Source organism: Pongo abelii, chromosome 2 (genome assembly GCF_028885655.2).
Source record: "Pongo abelii isolate AG06213 chromosome 2, NHGRI_mPonAbe1-v2.0_pri, whole genome shotgun sequence".
NCBI classification, from domain to species: domain Eukaryota; kingdom Metazoa; phylum Chordata; class Mammalia; order Primates; family Hominidae; genus Pongo; species Pongo abelii.
The window spans coordinates 139,048,833-139,069,290 of record NC_085928.1 but is presented as its reverse complement, the minus strand read 5'-3'; the positions used below and the strand labels follow the sequence as shown (position 1 = coordinate 139,069,290).

Sequence of the window (20,458 nt, the reverse complement as noted above, 5' to 3'; positions counted from 1 at the left end):
TCATGCCTGTAATCCCAGCACTTTGGGAAGTGGAGGCGGGCAGATCACCTGAGGTCGGGAGTTTGAGACCTGCCTGACCAACATGGAGAAACCCCATCTCTACTAAAAATACAAAATTAGCCAGGCATGGTGGCACACACCTGTAATCCCAGCTACTCGGGAGGCTGAGGCAGGAGAATCACTTGAACCTGGGAGGCGGAGGTTGCAGTAAGCTGAGATTGCACCATTGCACTTCAGCCTGGGCAACAAGATCGAAACTCCATCTCAAAAAAAAAAAAAAAAGGTTAAAGTGGGTATCACTATGATAAAAAAATAAAATAAAACCCATGTCTGGCTCTAAAGTAATAAGACTGGTGTTTGGTTTTGTTTCACAAACTAGTTCTGAGGACATGTCAGGAAAAGGAAGTGTTTCAGTCAGTGTGTAAACTCTGTACATAGCCTTCCTTGGTGCCAAATTCAGAGGACAGTGCTCACTGGGATGTAGAAAAAGCCTGCAAGTCTGTAGGAATATTTTACAGGCAAAAACATTTTACCCAAGGGCATTTAAAAAAAATCTTTAATCAAGTTCTCTAGATGTTAGTGATAAAACAGAAATGGTTCTTCCTTACTGAGACCAGAATACAAGACTTATTCTAATACAATTTCTTTTATCGGCATACCTTTCAGATTTTGCTAAACAATATAAATTTTCATAATTACTCTGGGTAAGCAATATCTCTAACAAATGAAAAAGATTACTGACAGTAAGTTAAATGACTTTTCCCAAATCCTTTTGGTTAGAATATGGCAAACCAAGGACTAAACCACCTCAGGTCTTCTCTTTATCCATTGCTCTATGTTCCCACAAAGCTTTGGAACAGTGGTTAATCAGTTACAGTGATAAGTTAACTAGGGTGCTTATAAAATACTGAATTACAAAATTGCTTGATCTTGAAAATGTGGACTTCATTAGAGGGTGGGGGCAGGAGAGTCTGTCTACTCTTTTTTCTGTTTGTACATTAACACGTTCATTTTATGAAACCCAGACAATTAAGAAATGAAGATTCTCCATAATCTGTCTGTCCTCTGAAATAATATATATACACAAAATCTGAAAAAATATTTAAGGCTAAACAATATTCTGTTACAATTTTTTCCTCAATGTTAGGCAAATTAAATATCTTCATCCCCACTAACCACATAGGTTAAAATCAGAATGCATTTCAAACTATCTAAATTTCTCCTACTCTTACCCTACCACTCATGAACCCTACCATTTTGAGTTCTGAGGCAAGTTCAGACTGATTCAAATTCATGTGTCCCATAGCTGGTCAGAGCCCTGGGTAAGGACCACTCAGCCAGGAAAACAGATGTGGTATTGTCACTCCAAGAGGCCCTCCCTCCTCTCTACTCTTCCCATCATGGCATACAACAGTTCTTACCATCCCCCACCACCCCACCTCTGGCCCAAAAAATCAGTTTTAAAAAATACAACTAACCTTTATAGGAAGATTAGGATATGTCAGAACTGTTCCAAACAATTCATATATACTAAACCATTTTAAACTCTATATAGTCGTGACAGAGTTTAGACTAGTATCTCTATTTCACAGATGAAATAGGCACAGAGAGGTTAAGTAATTTGCTGAAGGTCCCCATAGTAAAAGGCAGAGCTAGTATCAAACTCTGCTCTTACATATATATATACTACAAAAGGCAAATATATCCTCTATATACCAACACAAAAAAATTTAAAGATTGATTTTGGTAATAAAAAATATCAGATACATAGGAATAAATCTCAGCATTACAAAACCTCTACACACAAAAAACTGCATGATCCCATTTTTATGAAGTTTGAAAACAGACAAAAATAAACTGCCATTAGAAGTCAAAATGTAGCCCCATTTCCTAAGAGTGTTGCTATGGTCTAAATGTTTATGTCCCCCCACACCCATTCACATGGTGAAATTCCAACCTCAAGGTGATGTTATTAGGAGCTGGGGCCTTTAGGGGGTGATTAAGTCAAGAGGGCAAAGCCCTCCCTCATGAATGGGATTAGTGTCCTTATAAATAAGGCCCCAAAGAGCTCTCACTCCTTCTACCATGTGAGGATATGGCAAGAATATGCCCTCGAAGAGGAAGTGCACCTTCTCCAGACACTGAATCTGCCAGTGCCTTGATATTCTTGACTTCTCAGCTTCCAGAACTGTGAGAAATAAAATTTCTGTTGTTTATAAGCCACCCAGTTTTTGGTATTTTGTTATACCAGTCCAAACAGAGTAAGAGAATTGTTATTGCGAAGTTACGATGTTGCTGAAACAAATATCTAAAATGTGGAAGAGGTTTTGGAACTGGGTAATGGATAGAGGATGGAAGAGTTATGAGGTGCGGGCTAGAGATAACAACCCATATAATATTTTTAAAAATTATATATGACATGGAAAAGGCTTTATAACATATACCAGGACTTCAACTTTGATTAAGGCTGTGAGGGACATAAAATGATCTACATATACATACAGCAATATAACTGTTGATGATGGTTATCTCAGGAGAGCTGGTATGAGGGGAATTTCTTCCTTATAATCAGGAAAAACAGCCCTCAACCTTTCCTTCTCTTATATACATACTACACACAGGTGTGGAGAAGACCCACATGACATCCTGCTCAAAGACAGCCCTATACGTCTCTGCAAAAGGCAAATATAATTTTATTTATTAATATTTCACATATTTAAGATGTTCATTGTGATAGCAGCCATATATTTGTTTGCTGGATTCTTACATTATGTAAAATAAAGATACTTCAGAGGACTTGCTGAATGACTGTCTACCAAGAACGCAGGCATCAGGACAATGGGGGTGACAAGCAGAATGACTAGAATGAGTCAGGGAAGATTTCATGTATTTTTCCAATTATTTACTCAAAGTGAGGACAAAGGGATATAAGGCAGAGCAGAATTATAATTACTGTATGTCAGTCCTAAACAGCAGAAAACCAATGTCAGATTGTTAAAAATTCCAAAGTATAAACAACAACTTTTCCTGGGGAGCTTTAAAGGTAGAAACTGTGATGCTGACAGGGGATTAAAAAAAAACATTTAAAAAACAAATAAGCAAATGTACATTACTGAATAATAGCAATTGGAAGCTCTGAGGAATTTGTCTCTTCTTTTAGAAAATATTTCATTGTTGCTTTGGCAGAATGAATTATACCTGATTCTCTTATTACTCAAGCTATTCCTGGGAATACAATCACAATTGGGTACAATTGTACCCAATTTAAGAAAAATATTTTTTACAATTTAAGAAAAATAAATCCTTTAATGCCACTGTTTAAGCCTCCAAAACAATCACTTATTAAAAGGATGCCTCTGGTATCCCAGAATAATTACTGTGGCTTATATTTTCCACAAGGCTCTCATGGAACAAATCATTGAATCAATAAATGATGGCACTTGACAGGCTCTCTGGGATTTTGATACTTAATAAAGATAGGAAACAGAGGCTCCCATTAACAGTGCTAGATTATGCACAGTCTCATTTAGTTTTCCCAGCAAGTCTAACAGGGAGGTTTCATTTTCCTTTTACAAATAAAGAATATTTTGGCTTAGCAATCACTTGTTCATACTCAAATGGGTACATTATGGAAACTCCAAGATTTAAATTGGGTCTTTCTGATCCCAAGGCTCATGTTCTTTCCAGTATATCAGGCTATTTAGTGTACATACTGAGGATTAAATATTTAAATAATAAAAGTCATTGCTTACTTGCTCAAAACAGTTTATATTCAGTAAGAAAACTAGTGATTTTAGTACTAGTACCCTTCTATAGGAAAAGTAGATTGGCTTACAATGAAACCACAAATCTCCAACACTATGGGTTGAATTATATGTTATTCCTTTGTGGTTTTGTGTGTGTGTGAATTCAGGTTTAGTGCATTTGTCTAAGGGCAGAAGGATCAAAGTGTAATCTTTTTTGGGGGGAAGGAATGTGGGAGACAATCTCTCAGTGGAATCTGGATCATACTGAGCTGTACTCAATAACCAGTCTGTGATAGTGGTAAAGGACTACAGATGGTGATAAAAGGTATAACTTATTTTAAGCAAATCTATAAATCAAACCACGGAATTATAAAACTGATAAATTAGGGATAAGCTACTTATCCAAGTTTACTAAAGTATTTTCTGATTTATAGTCTTTATCATAGATTTTATTTAAATAGTTGCTATCTAAAAACATACTTTATATTCTTGCAAATAAAATACACATTACTACTGCCTTTAAGATTAGAACTTTAGGCTGGGCACAGTGGCTCACTCCTATAATCCCAGCATTTTGGAAGGCCAAGATGGGCGGATTACTTAGGTCAGGAGTTTATGAGACCAGCCTGGCCAACATGGTGAATCTGTCTCTACTAAAAATACAAAAATTAGCCAGGCATGGTGGCAGGCACCTGTAGTCCCAGCTACTCGGGAGGCTAAGGCAGGAGAATTGCTTGTGAACCTGGGAGGTTGAAGTTGTAGTGAGCTGAGACTGCAGCACTGCACTCCACCCTGGGGGACAAAGCAAGATTCCATCTCAAAACAAAACAAAGCAAAACAACAAACAACAAAAAAACCCACAAACACACAAAAAAAAAACCCCTAGAATTTTTGTGTGTGTGTGTGTGTGATTCTGAAATCTTTTTTTATTATACTTTGTTCTAGGGTACATGTGCACAACATGCAGGTTTGGTACATATGTATACATGTGCCATGTTGGTGTGCGGCACCCATTAACTCGTCATTTACATTAGGTATATCTCCTAATGCTATCCATCCCTCCCCCCTCCCCCCTACCCCATGACAGGCCCTGGTGTGTGATGTCTCCCTTCCTGTGTCCAAGTGTTCTTATTGTTCAATTCCCACCTATGAGTGAGAACATGTAGTGTTTGGTTTTTCGTCCTTGCAATAGTTTGCTCAGAATGATGGTTTCCAGCTTCATCCATGTCCCTACAAAGGACACTAACTCATCCTTTTTTATGGCTGCATAGTATTCCATGATGTATATGTGCCACATTTTCTTAATCCAGTCTATCATTGATGGACATTTGGGCTAGTTCCAAGTCTCTGCTATTGTGAATAGTGCCACAATAAACATACGTGTGCATGTGTCTTTATAGCAGCATGATTTATAATCCTTTGGGTATATACCCAGTAATGGGATGGCTAGGTCAAATGGTATTTCTAGTTCTAGATCCTTGAGGAATCGCCACACTGTCTTCCACAATGGTTGAACTAGTTTACAGTCCCACCAACAGTATAAAAGTGTTCCTATTTCTCCACATCCTCTCCAGCACCTGTTGTTTCCTGACTTTTTAATGATTGCCATTTTAACTGGTGTGAGATGGTATCTCACTGTGGTTTTGATTTGCATTTCTCTGATGGCCAGTGATGATGAGCATTTTTTCATGTGTCTGTCGGCTGCATAAATGTCTTCTTTTGAGAAGTGTCTGTTCATATCCTTTGCCCACTTTTTGATGGGGCTGTCTGAAAAACTCCTACAATTTTAGCCACAATCCAACATAAAAAAAGTTACTTATAAAAATGGTTTTGAAATTAAAGAGTTTATACTGAATTAACATTTGTGAAGAATCAAATTATGCTTCTTATTTTGAGGGTGAAAAGTAAATGTTAAAAACCAAATAAATAATTCTGTTATATGAAGTACATTTTATAACATCTTTCCCCAGAAACCGTTACTTATTTCTGCCAAGGGTATTTTTACTTTTCACTGACCCACACCATGGGGAATTACCAGACACTGAAAATGTTTTCTGTTTTCAATGAGTTTATTTTCGTGCAAGAAGAAAAAAAAATATGTATCAAGGTATTATAGATAGGTCTGATAACTTTAGGTGAATATTATTATACTTATGAAACAGTTAATGCATCATTTATTCTTGTTTTCACTTATTCATTCTTGGCCAACATTTACTTATTCTGCCATCTACTTTACCTATTTAAGCAACATGTAGTACCTACTACGTGCCAGATTCTGCCAGTTCAATTACTACCTTTTGGACACCAATTTACAAGGGTTCCTTGCAAATCCGAACTGTCTACCTCTGAAGGATACCTGTATTCCAATCTCTACCCAATCTTCTGATGACGTTACTCATATATCTCCTCTCTCCCTTTCCCCATGATATAGTCATGGCTGTAGCCTCTAAGAAGTCAGGTGGAAAAAAACATAGAAGTGATATTAAGATGCTCTTTTGGCAGGCAGGACAAGAAGGGACCTTTATCTTTCTTCCATCAGATCAGCTAGTAAGGCTGGTGCTGAGAATAGGTAGTAATAACTATGATTTATCAATAACTATGAAACCAATTTATTTCCCAAAATGGACTTAGGGCAAAGATAATCAACAAAAAATACAAAGAGGAAATACAAATTTGCAACAAAAACATCCATATGGAAGATGCCAGTTCATAGAAATATTGATCCTCCACTCTCACTCCTATGGTACTTACTTGCCATCTGTGTCTGATGTAGCTGCATAGTGCAGGGGTGTGCAGCCTCTTTCATCAAGGTCATTCACACTTGCTCCTGATCCCACAAGAGCAAACAGGCACTGGTAATTGCAGTTGGCAGCAGCATAGTGCAGTGGAGATCTTTTGGGTCCAAGTTAATACAAGAAAGATAAAAGCCAGAGACATAACTAGTAAACAAAAGCATAGTTGACTCTTACTCCTCCCAGTTACAAATACTTTATTTACAATGAGACTTAGACTACCATATACTAAGTCTTGCGGAGGACTGGACATAAAGCTAGAAGAAGAAAGCAAGGTGGCAGAGAACCTTTAAGTATATGAAATAAGATGAAAATGCAGTTATTTCATCGCCTCCAGGCAGTAGCAGCAATCCCAGTCCCAGTCCTTTGAGTGACTTTCAAATAACCTTCATATTCTGCTCAGAAATGTGAAAACTTTCATTTTAGGAAAGTTTCCCCTACATTAATAAAAATGTTCCACAGTACGGAGGTAGCAATTTCCATTCATGTCTCAGAAGAACAACAAAAGGTAAGAGAAAAAAATAGAAGAAACATTAAAAAAAATGCAATTAACCCTGAATTACTTTCAACCCTCTAAACTCAAAATATTTTTCAGAAGCCCTCTCTGTTATTTGTAGCATAGAATGCCTGAAGTACTAAAAATTAATATAAACTGGATTAAAGTATAATTATAAAAGCAAATTAGCTATAAAAATATTGCATTCCAAAGGCAAATAAAGTGATTTTTTTATTTTTGTGGGTCATTAGTTCTTTCCATTAAGGAGGCTTATGAGAGCAATCTGTTCTTCAAAGTAATTATGGTGTCAAGTAGCTTTTATTTTCTTCTATTCATTTCTGATTTCCTACCATGCATAATTCTTTTTACTTCTCTTCTGCACTGGTTCTATCACATGCATTGACACATATTCACACATTTTCTTCTGACATACACCCTTCTCTCTCATACACTTTGCTATGTATAATTCTCAAACTGTTGACACACATAGTTTTGCTTATACTGTCATCTCTTTCAAACCAATTCCAACTGCCTTCAATTCTTTCCTGTATGGTTCTAATGCACTCTGTGTCAATTCCTACTCTAAGTAACTTAACAGTAGTTTTAAATACTGCTACCACTAATGCTCAACAATGAGGCCTGCTGAATGACTACAAAGACTGTCATTTCACAACTGCCTTCCTGTTGTGAAATACTTAGTGGGATGTGTGGATATACGTGTCTGTGAGATTTATATAGAAGAGGAGAAAGAAAAATTACACATATATATTTATAACCTATTTCCTCCCTCTTACTACTGCTCTGGAACAAGATATGGGCAGTAGAATCCCTCACAAAGAAATGACTTGGAGAAAGGAGAACTATATCATTATTTTCTAGGTATTGTGCGTTTCTTGAAAAAACATAGGTTTTATGGGGCTTTACATTTCCATAGTCATAATTATTGGAGGGGGGGAAGTGATATCAAGTATAGAGGCATTTATAAGGCCAAGGCTGTGGTTGGTAGGCTAGGGCTGTGGTAGGACTCAAGAAGAAAACTGTGGGTGAGAACGAATATTTGGAAGTTACTGACTTTAGCTGGGACTCTCAATGAATCATGATCAGTGTACAAGATGCTAAATTGTTCAGTTAATTTTCAGAAGCCAGTTAGAAGGTCAATCAAGTTATTAAGTAAAAATAGGCTCCATAAAGAAACTGTATCATACCCTACCTCCCAAATTTGTCCTTTTTATTAAAGTCTGCACCAGTATTCAGCAGAAGGTTTAGGCACTCCAAATTCCTATTAAGAGAAAATACAGTTAGAAAACTTAATTGACAGTGATTTTATAATGAAATTGGTAGGTTTAAAGAAGCATGAAAGCATGTTTTTATATGAAGATAAATGTGACAAAAATGACATGATTTACATTCTATGAAGAATAAAACATTAAAATTCATCTTATCTAGAATTTAGAAAGTGATATACTTACATATTGGCACACTGAGGAAATAACACACGATTCATGTTGTCATTGTTTAAAAGGAAGATCACATTTGCAAAAGAGATTCTGAGGAGGCTTTAGGAAACAACTTGCTTATAGGTTTTTTTTTTTTTTTTTTTTTTTCTTGAAACAGAGCCTCACTCTATAGTTCAGGCTAGAGTCCAGTGGTGCAACCATAGCTAACGGCAGCCTCCAACTCCTGGACATAAGCGTTCCTCCAAGTCTCAGCCTCCTGAGTAGTTAAGCTTATAGCTGTGAGCCACTGCATGAGTCCTGTCAGCTTTCCCTTATCTTCTCCTATACTATGACTGTTTACATATATGTATCTTTAGTTAATACTGGAGGAAAGGATATAACTTAAGTATTTCTGTAATTTAATTGTATAAACCTCAACATCAAATTACTATGTTACAATGAAAACTGTAACTGTCCAGCGATCAGACACTCAAGTCTGTTGTCCCTCTCTCTGTAGGCAGGTTACATGGAAGTTAGGTTTTAACTGGAAGGTTCTCTGGTGACCTTGGAAGAACAAGGAAACCAGTCACATGCTCACAATCCATCTCTACAACTTAGACTGTGCTGGTGTACTCTTGGTTCAATGTACTCGTCCTCTGAAATCACTGAAAATTTTTAAGAAATTATCATTGAGAATAAAGTTTTTGCAAAATGTCCTTTTGAGAAATCATGAATTAAATGGCTTATCACAGATCTAAATTATCAGAAGCATTAGATAAGAAACATGTTCCAGAGGCCATGAGTTTTAGCTGAAGTTTGTTGCTCATTTGAACCAACTACTTAATTTTCCCTGGTGGTACTATTTAAAACTTAGTCCAAAATCTTCCAATCTCAAACTTTCCTCTTCCTAGTAGAGGTAAGACACAGCACAAAATGAACATTTTTCTTCCTGGGGAAAAAAAAAAATTTAACAAATCTACTTAAAGAGTACTTGTATTATTCAGAATATTCCCAGTATTTTGATGTTCTCATTTGAGAACATACTTTTTAAAGAAATAGTTTTACTTATCCAGAAATTATGTTCTTTTACAGAAGGCAGTATTTCCTTTTGTAGGTTTATTCTCTCTCTCTCTCACTCATAACCTACAACTTGGCTGGAATAAGATGAAAAAAAGTATTCTGCCACCCTAGACTTTTTTTCCCAAACAACTCCTGTTTTGTTTTCTATTTTCTGGCAGCCCAGAATTAATAAAAGAGAACAAAGATAAGAGAAAACCTGCCATGACCAGCTATCTTTTTCTTAAAGAAATAAAAATACTATTAACATACCCTCCAGCTGCAGCTGCATGTAGACAAGTCCTGCCAAAATCATCTGGGGTATCTATATCAAATCCTACAAGAATGAATACATCTTATTTATAACAGACATATTATTTTACACTAAAGAATTGTGTCATGAAATGTCAAGAATCACATCCTCCTCTCCAATCCCAAACAAAACTGTGGGTTCTTAAGTGCTAGAGTGCCTGTTTAAAAGGCAATAGGATACAATGGAGTATTATTTAGCAATAAAAAGAAATAAAGAACTGATACTGATCTATGAATAACCCTTGAGAACATTATATTAAGTGAAACAAGCCAGTCACAGAAGATCACATGTTGGGTAAGTCCATTTATAGGAACTGTTCAGAACAGGCAAATTTTATAGAGATGAAAAGTAGATTAGTGGTTGCCTAGGGCTGAGGGAAGAAAGAAATGGAGATTAACTGCTAATGGTCTTTCTTTAACGGGGGATGAAGAGGTTTTTTGTATTTTTTTTTGAGACAGAGTCTCGCTCTGTCTCCTAGGCTAGTGTGCAGTGGCACAATCTCGGCTTACTGCAACCTCTGCCTCCTGGGTTCAAGCGATTCTCCTGCCTCAGCCTCCCAAGTACCTGGGATTACAGGTGCTCGCCACCAGGCCCAGCTAATTTTTTTTTTTGTATTTTTTTTTTTTAGTAGAGATGGGCTTTCACCATGTTGGCCAGGCTGGTCTTGAATTCCTGACCTCACGTGATCTGCCTGTCTCGGCCTCCCAAAGTGCTGGGATTACAGGCATGAGCCACCACGCCAGACCTGAACCCAACACGTTCTACGAGGGGTTATTAAATTATCCATACTGGACCCACCTGCATTAATTTTTAAAAAGCAGGATAGAGACCATTTAAAAATTTTGAGGGGTTTGAGGAGACATACAAAAGGCTGCAAAGGTTACACTTACCTGAAGAAAGAAGTTTTCTGCAGCAATCTGAAAAGCCGCTTAAGGCTGCCAAATGGAGGGGGAACATTCCATGTATGCCACGCCTAAAGTTAATAGAACAGGACAGTATCTTCATTTTAACACAAGAAAAATACAATCAGTTAAATACATTACAAAGAGACCACTTAAGTGAAAGATAACTAAGAGTCAAAATGTCTAACACTTTGGAGAGTAATTTGGTTAAAGGTTGATGGTGGGCATAACTTATTATCCAGCTATTTTTCTCCAAAAGTCAGGTTTCTCACCTTCAGCCCTACTGTCATTATGGACTTTGCTGGGGAAATGTGAGAAGCCATTCTGTGCATGCAGGCTTATAGGCTGTTCAGCAGCATCCCTGGGCTCTACCCAATGGATGTCATTAACATTAACACCTTCCTCCCCAAATTGTGACAACCAACAATGTATCTGGACATTTGCTTAGGGAGCAAAATTCACTACCCTGTCACCCCACCATTGAAACATTTCCATAATGCAACATGTTCAAGAACATTTATTGTAGTAATTCTGTAATAGTGAAAAACTGTAAGCAACTTGTATTTGCAAATAAGGAGAATGAATATATTGTGAAATCTTTATGCAATAATTCTATAAAATAAATGAACTAGAGCAATTTGTACAGATGTGAAAGAAGGCCTAAATTTGTATCTAGATGGCTAAATTAACAAGCTCATGTAATTTTTTTGGAAAAAGTTACAAAACAGATAGGTGCAGTACCATACCATTACAGAAAGTAAAAAAGATTTAAAACTTGTTAATGAACACATGTAAATGTGATACAAAGAATGATAAACATAAATTTAAGTATGGTGTTTCTTGCAGAGCATTAGCAGGAGGACTCATCTTTCAAACAAAATATTACAATGGGAACTTTAATATATAAAATAAATACAAGTGAACTGTTCTGACCAAAATGGGGTTGGGGTAAGAAATCCTTTGTAGGATTCCAAGGAATCCCTGAGCTTGGCACAGCACAGCCTGAAAAGTATTATCTACAGATAGTATTTGGATGAAAAAAAAGCATCTGGCACATACAGCTTTCTGGGACTTTTAAGTACTTCTAGGTTAAAAATAAAGAGATCACAAAAATTAACAGCTCTGATCAAAACTGCGTTATTACTCAAAGTGAGAAAGAACTGGGGTAACATACATAAAAATACACTGGCTTACCAAATAAAATTGTATTTAAACATTTTAACCTACCACTTTGTCAATACAAAAGAAAGTTCAAGCAATTAATACAACATTGAGGATAAAATAAAATCCACATTTCCACGTGAAATGTCTAGAAAACTGCAATTCACTTCCCTTTGTGCTTGCCTGTATCAGTTATCAACACCTCAGTAAGTACTTACTTTGCAGTGTCAGCACCACTTGTAATAAGAGTGTTGATCAGCAGCTCATGGCCATACCGTGCTGCTATGTGCAAAGGGGTATTTCCATTCTTATCCTCACAGTCGATTACAGCTCCTGCAATATAGGACTTACTGTCAGACACTGGACCATATAAAGATCAGGTCAAACCTACTACATGAAAAGTAATAAAAAATGCTGTCCACATACAAACTAATAGATACAGCAATTTTAACTAGATTTCATTCATAGCTCATTTATTGGGCCAGGCAATGGATTTACAGCTTTTATACTTAAAGCAATTGTGTGAATTAAGCATAAGATTTTAGTAGATTTTTAAATTGACAAGAGGGTTCTGGGGTCCAATAAGTTTGGAAACTACTGTATTAAAACAAAATTAAACACGTTTCTTTAGAGCAAGACTTCAGAGCTTTAATGTGCATACTCTTTGTCATCAAGACTGCACACAATGCTTCAAAAAGTATTGGATCATGAACCTATTTCAACTTTTCCCCTGCAAAACCACAGCACCTATTATCTTGAGGATAAGTTTCTTGGAATATGCCTTGAAAAACACTGATTTAAAGTAATACACTTAAAAGTTCTTTTGATTTAAAAGTTTAGCTTGCCTGATATTAATTTAAACACAAAAGAATACAAACTCAAGAAATTAAAATCCTGAAAATAGTTGCAGATACTCAACAGGGGAAAATGATAAATGTATAATGTATATACAGAGTACACACATTAATATATAATACAAATTATGGTAGAAAGTAATTTTCTATTTAGCAATATTGAAAAAAGCTAATACTAACTGCTGAAGAAATAACACAGTTCAGGGAAACAAAACATAAAAACAAAAGTATGAAAGATACAGCTACATGGTACTTTATACTCTTTAATATTTTATTTTCATGAGCTCTGAAATCATATATTAAAAATACACAAACTGCCATGACAATTCCTCAATACCATTCATTTGGTGGATGTTTTTACTACATTTAAGAAAAAAAAAAAAAAAAACCCAAAAAAAAACAGAAATACTTTTTACCACTCTGGATAATGGTTTGTGATCGGGAGAATCTACCGTGGAGAGCAGTCATGTGTAGTGGGGTTTTCCCATCTTTACTCTGGGGGGGGAAAAAAAAAATTACTCACTCTACTATATCCATAATGTGTAATCCTTAGTTTTACTTTGAATATCCTCTTGCATCTTTATTTTTATAACTATTTTACATGAATTAAGTTTAACTGAGGCCTATGGAGGTAAAACAGCTGTTTAAAATTAGGAATTAATTTTTTTAGCACGTGTATCATAAAACACAAATATACAAAAATTCCATGCTTAACAGTTTATAAAAATTGGGAGTGGGACAGTAAGGATGTGTCTCCCAAGTTTCAGATTCAAAATTTCACATTGCTCCAACGTTTCCATTCTAAGAAATTCTGAATCCCTCCTTGACCAAGTAAAAGTGAGTATTAGAATTAACTTTGTGAATTTTGTGTGGATACATTTAAAAAAATAAATACAAATAATTAAAACTACATATATTTGTTTATAGTTACGTGTACTATTTTCTCAAATCACTTAAAATAATAAATCAGACTGGCTGCACACATATATATTTCATGTAGAAGTTCTAAAGGAGTTCTAAATATGAAGAAAAACAATCCTTGATTTAGGTTATCTTTTCTTCTGATTAGGTGGTGTCTTTTCTTTTCTAAAATCTTTCAGTTAACCAAAACATACACGTTACCAACGCAAAGGAAATAAACTACTTAGCAGCTTCCTAATCTCACAGCAACATTCAGCATGCCTTCTGCGTAGGTACTAAAATGGAAATGTCACAAGTATTCTAAGTTTATGCTAACACTGTACAACGCAGATATTCTTTAAAAATCCTCATGTCTTTATAATAATAGAGTAATTAGAACATCATAAGTATCTACTTAAGTGTTTGATTCCATAATATGAATTTTTCAAGTACACAAGCCATCCAATTGGCAAGTAATTTTACAGAAGTTCTAATCTTTTGGAGGCAGTATGAGAAAGGAAGGGAAGAAGGAGAGAGGATGCATGCATGCACAGGCTCTGGAGTCAGAATAACCTAAGCATGAATCTCAGATCTCCTACTTACCACAAGCAAGATTTTTGGACAAGTTGCCTAACTTCTTTGTGCCTTCACTTCCTCAACTGAAAATGAGGATAATACCATCTACATCTACTGGTCTGTTGTACAGAATAAATACAATAATCCTTTGTAAAACAGATAACATATCAGTGCTTCTCAGGATATATTTGTTTTACCATTATTTTTCATGTACCAGTTGTTATTTGTTCAACCAGAAAAAAAAAAGGGCAAAAAAGCATCTTGGCAAAAGGATTCTGTCTTTCCAAAATGTTCCAGATAGGATACATCCTAATTTTTAATGTTAATATTTTAGCTATGGCCTTTTTTTTCTCTTTTTCTTTTTTTTTTTTTTTTTTTTTGAGACTTGCTTTGTTGCCCAGGCTGGAGTACAGTGGTGTGATCTCAGCTCTCGGCAATCTCCGCCTCCCGGGTTCAAGTGATTCTCCTGCCTCAGCCTCCTGAGTAGCTGGGATTACAGGCATGTACCACCATGCCCAGCTAATTTTTGTATTTTAGTAGAGATGGGGTTTCACCATGTTGGCCAGGTGTGTCTTGAACTCAAGACCTCAAGTAATCCACCCGCCTCGGCCTCCCAAAGTGCTCGGATTACAGGCATGAGCCACCACGCCTAGTCTTTTTTTTTTTTTCCCCCTTAAAGAGATGGGGGTCTTGGTCTGTCAGCCAGGCTGGAATGCAGTGGTGTAATCATAGTTCACTGCAACCTTGAACTCTAGGGTTCAAGTGATCTTCCAGCAACAGCCTCTGGAGTAGCTGGGACTACTGGCACGTAACATTACACCTGGCTAATTTATTTTTTGTAGAGATGGTGTCTTAAGTTGCCCAGGCTGGTTTTGAACTCTTGGGCTCATGTGATTCTCTGGCCTTGGCTTCCCAAAGTGCTGGGTTTACAGGTGTGAGCCACCATGCCCAGCCAGCTATAGCCAACTTTTACAGACATAAGGAAAAACATAGATTCCATTGATTAGAAGGATAAGAAAAACAAGAGGAAAACAAACAAAACAACCCCCACAACTCAAAACAAAACAAATAAAAACTTGTAATAATAATAATTTAACAAAATGATGAAATTTGGAAGATATAACTATAGTTAACATTTATATATATATAGCACGTTTCACGCATAGTTTTAAAACACTTAACATGGTCTGGCAAGGTGGCTCATATCTATAATTCCAGCGCTTGGGGAGGCCAAAGTGGGAAGACTGCTTGAACTCAGGAGTTTGAGGCTGCAGTGAGCTATGATGGTGCCACTGCACTCTAGGCTGGTCAACAGAGTGAGATTCTGTCTCCCCATCTCCCTTCCCCCTAAAAAGGGAAAACCAAATCCACTTAATATATATTATTTAATCCTCACAACCCTATCAGATTGATACCATTAATCTTGTTTTATAGATGAGGAAATGTAGGCCTCAGGGTTAAGTGATTTTACTAGGTCTCATAGCTAATAAGTGATGAGTCCTTTATTTATTTATTTATTTATTTTGTTTTAGAGACAAGGTCTTGCTATACTGCCCAGACTAGACTTGAACACCTGGCTCAAGCGATTCCCTCACCCCAGCCTTCCGAGGGTAGCTGGGACTAAAGGCACACACAACCAGGCCTGGTTAGAATTCTTTATTATAAGCCTATATGTGGCACTGGATCAACATTTTTACTTTGTACATACTGATAATAAAACCTATTCTAAGTATACAAAGGAAAAAGAGATTCAGATTACTAACTAAAAAGTTTGCCATAAGACACATTAGCGGGGAGAAGGCACAGTTATTTCTTTCTGAATTGGAGAAACAATGTGGAGTTTTCTTTTTCTTAATCACTTCAAATCATTTTAGCAGAAAACTAGGAGTATTAAGAAAAAAAGAAAAAGAAAAATAACAAAAACCAAAAATTAGAGCTACAAAAATCCTAACAGTTGATCTCACAGGCAACCAAAAACAGTAACTACAAGCCAAACATTTCACAGTGTTTTTTTAGGTTTAAATTTCAAAACAAGCATTTGGTGTATTTTGATTAGCTGACCAAAATCTATTCTTAAAGAACAATGTGGGTGGGAAAACGTGTGCATATAAATGAAGCAATCAGTGCAGTAAGGCTCATGTCAAGCAGTTTTTCCTAAAAAACAGACATATACTGCTTTATAAACCTGATTCATTTTACCTCTACCACTTTGTAGGAAAATGAATTTAAAACCTTAGAAACTGAGTTATTACAAACTTAAATTCACATTCCAATTTCTAGTCATCTATAACTTGATCAAGGTCAGAAACAACAAAATGGAGAATGTAGTAGGAGGAAAAGATTAAGCAGGAAAAAAGAGATAATATGGTAAGAATATGAGGGTTAGTAAATCAAATTTTTATAATAAAGGGCAAGTGTCAAGTGTCCCCACAGTCAATCAATAACTTAATAACACCGATTTTACAAATTATAAAAAATACAGTTGTCAGGAATGAATATATATTCTTGCTGGATGAAAACTCACAGCTATCAACATATTGTGTGTAAGAGCTGGAAGGGACCTGAGAAATCAGCATGGGAAATGTGTTTCAACAGAATTTGACAATAAAATAACTGGACAATTGCATATAAATGAGATGTCATACACCCTTAGGTGAAGTTAAGATGACTTTCGTGAAATCTGTTTTGAAACCAACATCACAGGCTGTTGCTGTCAAATCTACTTAAATATATCTTAATCCCTTTGCTAAAAAATTCACTTTCATATATGAAATTCACCATTGAGTTTTCTAAATTATTGAGGTAACTTCAAATAGGACCACTGGTTTGAGCATTTTACTCTAAGTGGGCCTCTTAGAGGACTGATTCTCAAATCTACATTTCAAAAGAAAATACAGACTTAAAAACAATCACAAGTACTATAGTCACCTATGTAGACACTAACAGAATCAAGTGATTCATTATCATCAAATTATATTAAATATTCATGCCAAAATGGCAGTGCATAAAACAGGAAGCCCAATCTCTACCCTTTAAAGACAGCATCATGTGAACCAAAAAATGCATAGTAGCTGATGACACAGGTAAATTTCCGTAATTTCCATAATACTAACACACAAAGATGATTTTATCTACATTCACTATTGTAAACAGGTCTCACAGAGACTGAGAAAACTTGGTTGTGATGTTTGCTTTTGAAAATGTTAAGATTAATTCCAAGTTTTTTATTTTTGAAATAGCCTTTCATTAAAGAAACATTACTGCGCCTTTGAGGAAAAAACTAACTTTTCTCCTCACAAGTGTTTAGATATTTTTCTGGGCCCTGATTATCCAAAGTGCAGGAATTCTTCAAATTAAAATAAGCAGTTCATACCTGTAATAAATAAACTTTCTAGTAATTACTTAAACTATAAAAAACATTACTAGGTGATTTCACCGAGACCTAAAAACTTTTAAAAAGATGGTTTAGCTCTAATCATATTAGGGCACTTCATGACATCTCATGCCTTTTCTTCCTTGGGTGTAGTATGTATACATTTTGTCCTGTAGTTGAGAGAGGGCAATTTAAAGCAATGACCTAATTACAGATGGATTTGTTGCTGTTACAGCTGTCAGAATTGACCCGTGGCATCATTAAAGGCTTCACTGAAGTTACGTAAGAAAATCTGATGTAATTAAAATGCTCTGAAAATCACATTTTAAGCTTAAACATTTTTACTAATCCTAAATGGCTCAATTTTGTGTCTGGTTTTCTTCATACCACCAGATACAGTTTGGCAAGTGCTCAAAGGATGAACCGATAAAATTAATACAGAAACAACTAAAGAATTCTAAAAAATCTAAAATGATTATATATTATAAAATAGCAATGCTCAAAATCTGGATTGCATGTGCTCTCTTATAAAATTATACAGTGAAAGCATATTTATTTGGGTAAAGAATATTCATTTGAGGCAAGGTCTCACCTATCGCCCAGGCTAGAGTACAGTGGTGCGATCATAGTTCACTGTAACTTTGAACTTCTGGGCTCAAGTGATCCTCCAGCCTCAGCCTCCTGAGTACCTAGGACTACAGGATAATTTTTAATTTTTTTTTGGTAGAGATAGAAGTCTTGCTATGTTGCCCAGGCTGGTCTTGAACTCCTGGCCTCAAGTGATCTTCTCACCTTGGCCTCCTAAAGCACTGGGATTACAAGCGTGAGCCAGACTGTATCTGGCCAAAATTTTCATTCATTCCTTTATTTATTTTTTGAGACAGGGTCTCACTCTGTCACCCAGGCTGGAGGGCAGTAGCATGATCTCAGCTCACTGCAGCCTTGACCTCCAAGGCTCAAGAGATCCTCGCACTTCAACCTTCCAAGTAGCTGGGACTACAAGCATGAGCCACCATGCCAAGCTCATTTTCTATTTTTTCGTGGAGCCAGGTTATGCTGTCCAGGCTAGTCCTGAACTCCTAGGCTCAAGTGATCCTCCTACCCCAGCCTCCCAAAGTGGTGGGATTACAGGTAGGAGCCACTATGCCAGCCCAGAATTTTCACATAATTCTAAAATCCAAATGCTTACTCTTGAAAGTGATTCTAACAACAACAACAAAAAAAACCAAAAAGCAACTATTCCTTATGTGCAACACACAGACAGTTTTTTTCCCTAACACTGTAAAATTTGAAAAGACCTGTAGAGTGAACATCCATATACATATCATCTAAATTGTACCACTAGTATTTTACTCTATGTCTTTTATTGTAGATTCATCTATCCTTCCATCCACCCAGTTATTTGATGCTTTTTAAAATTAGATACAGACATCATACATGTCACCTCTAAACACAACATTAACTAGGGTTAAACATCTGTTTAGTATTTTCCTTCTAAGAGAAAATTTATATGCTATGAAAGCATACAAATGAACCACCTTATCAGTTTTGACAAATGTATATAACATAAACCCCTGCCAAAATACAAAACATTATCATCATCACATAAAGTCCCTTCATGCCCCTTTCCCAGTTGATCCCTCCTCGCAATAGCAATAATTGTGATTTTTTTCAATTATAGATTCTGGAACCCCATAAAAATGGAATTTTATTGGTTCTAGAACCTTACATAAATGGAAAGAATGTACATACTCTTGAGTAAGGCTTTCACTCAGCATAATATTTTAAAGATTTATCCATGTTCTTGAGTTTATCAGTAGTTTCTTTTTATTGCTGAATGGTATTCACCATTGATGTTGTTTTAACAGTGACATATGAAATACTTAAAGTATAGATTCTGATTTGGTTCCTTACCTTCATATTGACATCGGCCCCATTGCCAACTAGAAGCTCTAAACACAATGCTCCATGTGTTGATGCAGCAGCAAAGTGCAAAGGAGTAAATCCTTTTTCATTCTTCTGATTTACAATAGCACCACAGTCTATAAGTTCATTCACTACAACATCTTGTCCATTATAGCAGGCTACATGAAGAGGTGTATTTCCATAGGCATTTGGTTCATTCATCTATTAGAAGGGAAAAAAATGTGAATGTTAAAGTAGTTTTGCTAATTATCAATGTTGTGAGCTATTTTAGCAACCTGTGGTTGCAATCAAATTACTAAAGTGAGAAACAGAGACAAGATAAATACAGAGATGAGGCTTATAATTCTAAAGTTGGTTTAAAATAACAAACCCTTGACAAGCATTTTGGTATTACACTGATTTTATACATTCAGGGAATATAATTCACATATACAATGTCTACTTCATGACAAAACTGAATAATACAAAAGAGATATTTTAGGAAAATGTAAACTAATGTATTTTTAAAGGCATTCTAGGTAAAGGATTTACTATAGAATTAATTATAATCATAAAAAATGAACACAAACTGAAGATTCTGAGGTATATTCAGTAACATGCACATTTTCAACTTTTTCATTTTGCAGTGACAAAGGCTAACCTTGGTAATAAAGTACAGATCAAGATTTAAAAAAAAATGAATGGCATGTTCTATTTATTTAATTCATTTTTTGCCACAAACTTGGGCTCTAAATATCTTCCAGTGTCATATGCAGGTATTTTATCACAAGTAAAAAGAGTATGCTCAAAAATGAGAAACAATTCATGTAATTAAGGGTTTTGCTTTTCTATTTTTTTTTTTTTTTTTGAGACAGGGTCTCACTCTGTCACCCAGACTGGAGTTCAGTGGCACGATCTCAGCTCACCAAAACCTCTGCCTCCCAGGCT

At 35.9% G+C, this 20,458-nt stretch overlaps 1 protein-coding gene across 20 annotated transcripts in view; it reads right to left on the bottom strand.

Annotated features, from left to right (window-relative positions):
- ANKRD28 (ankyrin repeat domain 28) overlaps window positions 1-20,458 on the bottom strand; it is a 197,917-nt gene that overhangs the window by 34,208 nt on the left and 143,251 nt on the right. For all 20 annotated transcript variants that reach the window (XM_063722569.1, XM_063722572.1, XM_054552558.2 and 17 more), the window contains 7 exons: window positions 19,520-19,732; window positions 13,173-13,251; window positions 12,121-12,235; window positions 10,730-10,812; window positions 9,800-9,863; window positions 8,245-8,313; window positions 6,498-6,638 (listed from right to left, as the gene is read on the bottom strand). In XM_063722569.1, the coding sequence (XP_063578639.1) occupies window positions 6,498-6,638; window positions 8,245-8,313; window positions 9,800-9,863; window positions 10,730-10,812; window positions 12,121-12,235; window positions 13,173-13,251; window positions 19,520-19,732 (764 nt within the window). The remainder of the gene's footprint in view (window positions 1-6,497; window positions 6,639-8,244; window positions 8,314-9,799; window positions 9,864-10,729; window positions 10,813-12,120; window positions 12,236-13,172; window positions 13,252-19,519; window positions 19,733-20,458) is intronic.